At 45.8% G+C, this 10,157-nt stretch overlaps 1 protein-coding gene across 1 annotated transcript; it reads left to right on the top strand.

Annotated features, from left to right (window-relative positions):
• The first annotated feature begins 5,792 nt into the window (after positions 1 to 5,792).
• LOC124273103 lies at positions 5,793 to 9,768 on the top strand. Its single transcript, XM_046708324.1, has 2 exons — positions 5,793 to 5,910; positions 8,729 to 9,768. Exons 1-2 carry the CDS (start codon positions 5,793 to 5,795, stop codon positions 9,766 to 9,768), a joined length of 1,158 nt encoding a protein of 385 aa, XP_046564280.1.
• The last annotated feature ends 389 nt before the right edge of the window (positions 9,769 to 10,157 follow it).

The following is a 10,157-nucleotide window of genomic DNA, read 5'->3' as shown; positions in this document are numbered from 1 at the left end:
TTGGGCCCACAGCAGACGTTGACGTTGATGAAATGGCGTCAATATTGGCCCACAATATGGACGTCGAGAATGGAGATTGGCAGCCCGCAACCGATTTCGAATGGTCTGTGAGGACGGTCGACCTCTAAGCATCTCATTCCGAGTATGTACTTACAATGTTTACTAATGCAAACTTGTTCTCGTCACTATATGGCTGGAATAATGCTGATGTGACGTAAAGCCCAACTCAACTCAACTCAACTTGTGCAAGCCATTTATTAATTTACCTCGCGATCCCCTCTGCGCCATCGTGTGCGGTCAGACGGGGTGTGGCAAGACGGCATGCTGGACATGCTGGGAGCTTACTTCCACGACTTGTTCGACCACATTGTCATTCTCTGCTCGACTTTACGGGTGAACAAGACGTACATAGAGAGACCGTGGGTGATCACGGACCTGGACTGGCACAAAATCTATCCTAGAATTCGTCTGCAGGACTGTTTGCGCGTTTACCATGACAAACTGAAAGGAGAATCGATGCTGTTCATCCTGGACGACTGCAGCCAACAAGGAGATGGTTAAAAAAACGAGTCACGCTGGTGTACCTGGCCTTCTCGGGCCGACACACGAAGCACAGCGTTTGGGTTCTGATGTAGAAATTCAACTGGGTGCTGAAAGATTTACGGGAACAGACGCGATGGGTCGCCCTGTTTCAGTGCAAGGACAGGGATTCGTTCGAGGACTGCTTGCGAGAAAACAACATGATTCCGACCAAACATTAACGAGTGAAGAAACAGCTCGCCGAAACAAAACACACCAAACTGTTGTTAAAGACCGACCAACCCGTGGCGTAAAAAGTCTGCTAGCTAAAAAGCAAAATTCTAGCAAAATTCAAGCAAATTCTAGCATAACTCAAGCAAAAACAATGTTCGAAACTATCGTTGTGTGCAACTTGACTTTCATCCGCTGTGTTTCGCGTGCATCACATTTTATTTTATTAGACTTAAAAATCGCTTGTTACATTATAAGATGGAGTGCGACGAACTGCTCAAACAAATGTTTGATGACGATGATAATAATAACTAGGATTGCCTCCTGGGCAATACTGACAGTCTTCAGACTTCCCCATACACTCCCCGTGGCTGCCTTTACTTGTACTGCTTCTTTGGACGCCAGCTGGAGCGTCGATTTTAACTCTTGGAGTTACGGGTGTTTGAAGTGTTGAAGCCAGAACACTAATTGTTTTGACTGTAGACCTAAGAACAAAGGAGCTAATGCCTGTTATAAGAGGAACTATTTCTTTGGGCATTGGAAAACCAGGAATTGGCGATTGCAGCTACATTTTACTGTCGCTTCCTTCAGTTATCGCACAACTGACAAAATGCGAAAATCCTAATGTCCCTCCTTGTTTGTGGCGTAATTGTGGCGTAATTATTTCTCTTTTACAAAACAGTAATGTGAAGCAGAAATGTCCCCCATTTCATTATCTACAGTTTGGTACCTTGAAAAATGAAATCCATTGTGTTTTCGCAGAGCTGTAAACCCTATAAAATGCGTTTTGACCAAATTGACTAACTTTCCAAGGGTAGTAACTCCGACACTATTCAAGATATCGACATGCCTTGAAGGATTTCAGTAGTCCAAAGTGTGGGCTTTAAAACGATATATACAACACGATAGTACTATATGCCGTTCTGGAGAAGAAGATTTTTAAACACAGGCACCGTCAAAACGTGCGGAAATGTGAAAAATCGTAAAGGTTGTGTTTGTGTCGTAATTGTGACGTAATTATTGAATTTTACAAAACCATAATGTGAATCAAAAATATTTCTTACTCAATTGCCTACATTTTGGTACCTTGAGCAATGAAATCCATTGTGTTTTCGCAGAGCTGTGACATTTTTATGAACCATATCAAAATGCGTCAATTTCCAAGGGCGATAACTCCAAACCTATTCTAGATATTGATATGTCTTGAAGGGTTTAAGTAGTGCGGAGTGTGGGCTTTAAAATGATATATCGGATACGATTTTACTATAAGCCTTTCTGGAGAAGAAGATTTTTGAAAACAGGCACCGTCAAAACATGAAAATCGACAAATATTTCATTTTTTTCAAAATAGCGAAAGATTTGACCTGCCGGCCAACTTCCGCTATGAGTTGAATCGACGGGGAATGGTGTTGTTTACATTGAGTGAAAATCTGGTACATTTAACGCTTACAGTTTACAGTTTTGGAGAAATTTGAGGTGTAAATAGTTTGACATTTTGGGTTATCTGCCCTTACCGGAAGCCGGAAGTCGACTCTGTATCAAATTCAGCATACAGGCTATCATCCCTGAAAGTTGCATGAAAATCGGCCCAGCGGTTAGGTCAGGAGAGCTGTCACAAAATTTGTACAAATAATAAGAAGAAAGAATATTCGGATAATAACAGTAGGTCTTCCAGACTTTCGTCTGAAGACCTAATAATATTCGGATAATAACAGTATGTCTTGCAGACTTTCGTTTGAAGAACTAATAAAAACGACAAGCGAGAGAGACTGGTGGCTCTCGCGATCAGCGGCAAAGCCAAACAATACGAGGGTGGTGGGGGCTCCCGAAAAAATTCATAAAATGCCAACCGAAGAAATCGTCAAGCTGTACGCGAGTAGCTAAGATACATAGCATTCACTGACATGGCAGTGAACGCTATGTATCTTAGCTATACGCGAGATACGAATAGGGTCTGTCATAACGCAAGTCTACGCCGGCATAGCATCGTACTTCATTCCCATTCTACTGGAACATCGACTTTACCTGTGGAAAGATCTCGCGAAAGATCCGTTCATCGACCACACTTTGAGCGCCGTCAGTTGTGCTGTACCACAGATACGGCATGTTTTTAGCTCCAATGACCACAGCAATGATAACGGCAAAGCATTGTCAATTTAAAGAAGAAATAACTTATAATGATAATAATATACAACATGGATGTGCAACAGGAGGAGGAAACGCCGACAGAGGAAGCAACGACCACAGCGATATGACTAGTCACCACCACCAAGAATCCTAAAAAAGTCGCCGCCGGTAGAAAAGGTGGTTTAGCCAAGCACCACAAAAATAATGATACTCCGTGGATTGTTGCCGCCATGGCAGCAACTTGATTAAGCGTGGTCCTCGTCGTTATAATGCTATATAATAATAACAAGCAACCACCACCACCACAGCAGCAGATGACGCAATCACAATTAGGAATAAATCCGCATGTTCTGTTATAAAATATATATATATATATAGATAGTTTACATTTAGACACACCCGATGTTGTCTGAAGGAAAAACATTCGTCAACGATGCATATCACGCCGTCGTAGTCGCCGGACTAACCGTAGGTCACGCTCGCTTAATGAAAATGGTTCTCAAACAGCCGAAGATCAAACTCAATTTCAATGTGCAGGACATGGGCATGCTCATCATGGACTTAGGGATGGCGATGGCCAACATGGACATTCTCGTGAAACAAGGAATTATACTGGAAAATATTTTGAAGTAATATTATAATATTTTAAAAAATAAATGACTACGATCGCCATGATGGTCGGTGGTGCATTAGTCAACGCCCTCGCATTTTCAGGCAGCAATTATCTCTTCTCCAAATTACGAATGTCACGATATGGCCTTGGAGAAACTGCAAGCCGTGCAAGCCGAGTACGCCAATTACACGTGCAAAATGTGAGGCATGGGCGTGAAATGCCATTATCGTCATTCCAAAGCCCACGGAGCGGACGTGGTACGAGGCCATCTCATCTACTTGACGAAAAGAGACTATCTCAACGAACGCAACCGACTGCTCAGAATAAGAATCTAACATGCATCACGAAAATCGCTTTCTTTTAAAGTAGGTTAAAAGTTTAACTATCCTACGTATTGACGGGATTGCTAACATTTAACAGTGAGACATACTTCGCACACCAACAAACTACTAGAGATTTTGACTCGCAGCCGAACATAGCGATGAAAATCCTATTAGAGATTTGACTTCGCACCTGAATATAATTATTTTTCATTTAGAAGTTTTCACACATTGATATAGCAACGATGATTACCGTTCGAGAACTGAAAAGGATTGCCAAAAAAGGCTGAGTGATCGGTTACTCCCGTTTAAAGGAAACCACTGCTGCTGACATTACTTGTCATGAATGACGAACAACGACAACCCACGGTGAAACAGCTCAAACTCCGAGCGAAGGAACGTGGGCTCAGAAATTATTCGCGCATAAGGAAAGCCGGGCTCGTCGAACTGCTGGAGGAACACAAACCCGTCGTACTACGGTTCTTGTGGACGAAGCACGCCATAGGTAAGTATCTGAGAGGCTGGAGGATGGACGTCGACAAAAAAATGGACGTCGACGACATCAAACCCCTGATCGCCGAGGAACTGAACGATCTGGGAAGCCTCAAATTTCAACTCACGGTGAGATTGTCGCTTGACAAACAGCAGACGGAAGGCATCAACGAGCACATCCAGCCTTACTTGAGAGGCAAGCAAGAAGTCACGACTCAGCCCGAGTCTGTCGACGCATCCGTCAACACCTCGTTTGCAAAAATACGAGAATCACTGAAACGCCAAACTGCTGGAATCCCACCGGGAGGATTGCCGAGGCGTGGGAGAGATGGACATCTGCATAGACATGCCTGACGAAAAGAAAAGCACGCTAAAATTCTTCAACCACAAACATCAAATGCCCGTGCCCTACGTCATCTATGCCGACTTCGAAGCCCTCATCAAAACCGTCGACACTGTTGCGCCATCGTCCCCGGAGAAAAAAGTTTCACGCATAAAACTCAAGAACACAAAGCCTGCGGGTTCGGTTACGTAGTCGTTTGATTCGACGGGGAAAGGGAACACTCCTGTGGTCTTCCGAGGTCCCGTTGCGGCCGAATGATTTCTCATGTGTTTGCAAAACGAAGAGAAAATCATCAGGAAACAGTTGTACACCATCGTCCCCGTGCGCAAGACCCAAGACAACTCATAAGAAAGCTAAGAAATGCCACGTGTGCGACGAACCCCTGAATGGGGATGTTATGAGAGATCACTGCCACATTACCAGCAAGTACAGAGGTGCCGCTCACAACGTGTGCAACTTGAAGCTCAAAATCAATCCCAAGACCATCAAAAGCCTGGTCGTGTTTCAGAATCTTCGCGGTTACCATTCTCAACTGATCATGCAGGCCATCACAAAGGTCAACGGCAACATAACGTGTATCCCCAACAACGTGGAAAAATACTTCTCGTTCTCGTTAGATGGTCTTAGATTTATCGATAGTGTTCTGTTCCTGCTGTCGTCTTTAGAAAGTCTGGTGAATGCCAACGACCCGGACGACTTAGACATCACCAATCAATACACCGACGCAGAGACTCGACCCCTGCTGCTGAGGAAGGACGTCTACCCCTACGAGTACATGGACGATTGGTCCAAGTTGGACGAGACGCGATTACCCCCCATCGACCAATTTTACAGCAGCTTGACCGACTCAACCATCACACCGGACGATAACGCGCACACGATTAACGTGCGGGACAAACTGGGTTGCAAGAATTTGGGCAATTACCACGACCTGTACTTTAAAACGGTAGTGCTGCTGCTGGCCGACATATTTGAGATATTCAGAAAAACGTGCTTGAAGCAGTAAGCCCTGGATCCCGCTTGGTATTTCTCATCCCCCAGTTTCTCTTGGGATCCCTTGTTAAAAAAGACAGGCATGGAGCTGAAACTACTGAGGGATTACGACATGCACCTGTTCATGGAGAAAGGCTTGCGAGGTGGGATTTCCATGGCCTCCAAACGATACGCCAATGCCAACAACAAGTACATTCCTGGTCATGACCCCGGCAAACCGACCACACACATACTCTATCTTGATGCCAACAACCTGTACGGCTGGGCCTTGCGTCAGTATCTCCCCACTGTGGGATTCGAATCGGTCTTCTCACCCGAGATGATTGACGTGAATAGCAGCGCGCCGGAATCAAACAAAGGCTATGTGCTCTATCCTGCAGAACTACATGAATTGCACAACAGATATCCGCTAGCTCCAGAACGATTGACGGTGAACCCGGACTGGATGTCTGAATATCAACGAAACATGCTTGGAGACAATAAGCCGTCTAACGTCGAAAAACTCGTGTCGAACTTGATGAACAATCGCCATCTGCAGCTGTACTTGTCGCTGGGAATGAAACTCACAAAAGTACACAGAGCGCGCCAGTTCGATCAAAGTCCATGGATGGAGCCCTACATAAGAATGAACACGGATTTACGAAAGCTATCCACCAGCGATTTCGAGAAAAACTTGTACAATGTCATGAACAACTCGGTGTTCGGCAAGATGATGGAGAATTTGAGAAATGCGTTAACGTGAAATTAGTCAGGAAGAAAAAAATCAGGAAACTTATAGCCAGCCCAGCGTTCAACCGAAGCAAGATATTCGAGGACGACTTGGCAGCGCTGCACATGAACATCAAATTCAACCAGCCCGTTTTCGTGGGGATGAGCATCCTCAACTTATCCAAACACTTGATGTATGATTTCTACTACAACGTGCTGACGAAACAGTATGGCGACAGATGTGAAGTGCTGTACACGGACACAGATTCCCTGCTGGAAATTCACACCGAGGACATATACGAGGACATGAAGAAACACATGCACCTGTACGACACCAGCGACTACCCTAAAGATATCCCTATGCACAGCCAAGTCAACAGTGCTCAGCAAGATGAAGGACGAATGCGCGGGCACACCGATTGCCGAGTATGTCGGCTTGATACCCAAGATGTATTCCATCAAGAAAGCCGCCGCCGACAAAATCCGAAAGGCGAAAGCCGTGAAAAGCATGTGGTGAAAAAACCAGATTCAAGGAAGCCCTGTTCAAGAATAAAACGTTCAAACACCACATGAACATGCTGAGAAGCGACAAACACAGGATATACGGACTGAGAATCAACAAGACCTTGCGACGGAGTCACCACTTAGGTGTACGGGCTCAAACGCATATCGAATAATTGAACATACATGCTCACATATATCATGGAGAAATTTTAATACAGCCCGTGAGGGTACTGGAAACGCGCGGATGCCATCCCGAAACTCGCCAAAGCCGCTCAAGTCTCGGAAGAGAAAGCCAAAGCCTTGCTTAAAAAACAAGCCATCTGGCAAGTCTACCTGCCGGTGCCTCGGTACATCACGAGAAGAAAATTCGACATTTCAACGCTGAATTGCGTTCACCAAGCCGACCTACTGTTTCTGCCTCACAAAAGGGTGAGGCGCAAAACCTATCAGTATGCCCTGACCGTCGTCGATGTCGCCAGTAGCTACAAGGAAGCCGAACCATTGACAACGAAAGATTCGAACGAAGTCCCCAAAGCCTTTGAACTCAGTCGCTTGACATGGCCTACCGTATAGCAAGTCGATTCCGGACGCGAGTTCATGGGAGACGTGTCAAAGCTGCTGGCCAAGCACAAAGTCCAAGTGAGACGAGGTATAGTGGCAGCTCACCAAACGCCAAACGCCTGTTCTTGCACCAATACTTGCAGGAGTTAATGGATCCCGGAAACAGAAACATGGAATGGGTCGTACGCTTACCGCGAGTGGTGGATAACATCAACAACGAAGTCACCAAACTCGTGGGCAATACACCCGTTGAAGCCATCAAAATGAAATCTGTCGAATCGGCGTCGGCAGCAGCATGTCACCATTAAACAGCGAAAACATTACCGGACCGCGTCAGCGTAAGGTACTTGTACCAGCCGTGAGAATACGAGGGAGACAACAGAAAACGTGCCACCGATCCGATATTGTCCATGAAAAAGAACCAAAAATTGTACTACTTGAAAAACGGACAGCCGAGAGTATTCGTCCGAGAGGAGTTGATGATAGTAGCTCACGACACAGTCCCTTACACATCACCCACCGTGTGATGATAGTTTCATGATTTTTTATCAGTCTTGCAGGCTTATTTTCCTACTTAATGTAGCCAGCCAGCCAGCCACCCGTACACCAAGCCAAGAGAGACACACGCACATGCACTGCGACTCATCCACCCACAGCACTCGGAGGAGCAACCACCCCCGAGGCGACCCGAGCCTTTTTCCCCACCAACCCTATGCTCACTTAAAAGTCAATATTTCAGAAACTTCGACCGATTTACATCAAATTTTGCATGCACCTCAGTAGTAGTATACACAATGGAGCTACGGGATAAGGGACTCCTCAAGAGCTCAATTTTTAAATTGAGCCCATGGGGGGGAAGGGACCTGGTCCCGTAGCCCTTTTGTGTATACTACTCCATCTCAACCTTTCCTTAAGAAAGAGTAAGCCTCACCTTAACCCCTTCTGCAGAATGTAAACCCAATCTCAATTCTTTCAGGAGGAAGTAACCCCCACCTCTACCCTTCCTTGGGAAAGAAAACCCCATCTCAACACTTCCTGGAGAAAGTAAACTCCACCTGAGCCCTTCCTGGAGAAACTAAACCCCATTCTACACTTCCTATAGAAAGTAAACCCCATATCTACCCTTCCTGGAGACAGTTAACCCCTTCTCATCATTTCCTGGAGAAACTAAACCCAATTTCTACACTTCCTGGAGAGAGTAAACCACATCTCTACACTTCCTATAGAAAGTATACCCCATCTCAACACTTCCTGGCGTAAGTGTGCCCCACCTCTACCCTTCCTGCAGATTAAACCCCATCTCGTCTTGTGCACCAGGTGAGTTAGTTCACAGTGATACAGTGGGAGACTATGTAGCTCACCATAATACAGTGGTAGACCATGTAGCTCACAGTGATTCAGTGGGAGACCATGTAGCTAACAGTGATACAGTGGTAGACTATGTAGCTCACAGCGATACAGTGGTAGACCATGTAGCTCACAGTGGTACAGTGGGAGACCATGTAGCTCACAGTGATACAGTGGCAGACCATGTAGCTAACAGTGATACAGTGGTAGACTATGTAGCTCACAGCGATACAGTGGGAGACCATGTAGCTCACAGTGATACAGTGGTAGACCATGTAGCTCACAGTGGTACAGTGGGAGACCATGTAGCTAACAGTGATACAGTAGGAGACCATGTAGCTAACAGTGATACAGTAGGAGACCATGTAGCTCACAGTGGTACAGTGGTAGACCATGTAGCTCACAGTGGTACAGTGGTAGACCATGTAGCTCACAGTGGTACAGTGGTAGACCATGTAGCTCACAGTGGTACAGTGGGAGACCATGTAGCTCACAGTGATACAGTAGGAGACCATGTAGCTAACAGTGATACAGTAGGAGACCATGTAGCTCACAGTGGTACAGTGGGAGACCATGTAGCTCACAGTGGTACAGTGGTAGACCATGTAGCTCACAGTGGTACAGTGGTAGACCATGTAGCTCACCATAATACAGTGGTAGACCATGTAGCTCACAGTGGTACAGTGGGAGACCATGTAGTTCACAGTGGTACAGTGGTAGACCATGTAGCTAACAGTGATACAGTAGGAGACCATGTAGCTCACAGTGATACAGTAGGAGACCATGTAGCTCACAGTGGTACATTAGGAGACCATGTAGCTCACAGTGATACAGTAGGAGACCATGTAGCTCACAGTGGTACAGTAGGAGACCATGTAGCTAACAGTGATACAGTAGGAGACCATGTAGCTCACAGTGGTACAGTGGGAGACCATGTAGCTCACAGTGATACAGTGGTAGACCATGTAGTTCACAGTGATAGAGTGGTAGACTATGTAGTTACACCGTGATACAGTGGGAGACCATGTAGCTCATCGTAATACAGTGGTAGACCATGTAGCTCACAGTGGTACAGTGGGAGACCATTTAGCTCACAGTGATACAGTGGTAGACCATGTAGTTCACAGTGATACAGTGGTAGACCATGTAGCTCACAGTGATACAGTGGTAGACCATGTAGCTCACAGTGATACATTGGGAGACCATGTAGCTCACAGTGATACAGTGGGAGACCATGTAGCTCACCGTAATACAGTGGGAGACCATGTAGCTCACAGTGATACAGTGGGAGACCATGTAGCTCACCGTAATACAGTGGGAGACCATATAGCTCACAGTGATACATTGGGAGACCATGTAGCTCACCGTAATGCAGTGGTAGATCATTTAGACGTGAAGG

This window comes from Haliotis rubra, unplaced genomic scaffold (assembly GCF_003918875.1).
Source record: "Haliotis rubra isolate DU_JTF1 unplaced genomic scaffold, ASM391887v1 Scf1761, whole genome shotgun sequence".
Classification (NCBI taxonomy): domain Eukaryota; kingdom Metazoa; phylum Mollusca; class Gastropoda; order Lepetellida; family Haliotidae; genus Haliotis; species Haliotis rubra.
This window is presented reverse-complemented; position numbering and strand designations above follow the sequence as displayed.

Excerpts from the sequence above, each read along its gene's own strand:
- LOC124273103 (XM_046708324.1), top strand. The coding sequence starts at position 5,793 with ATGGCCTCCAAACGATACGCCAATGCCAACAACAAGTACATTCCTGGT. Across the intron at positions 5,911-8,728 it reads CCTGTACGGCTGGGCCTTGC|GTGAGTTAGTTCACAGTGAT; the intron begins GTCAGTATCTCC and ends CTTGTGCACCAG.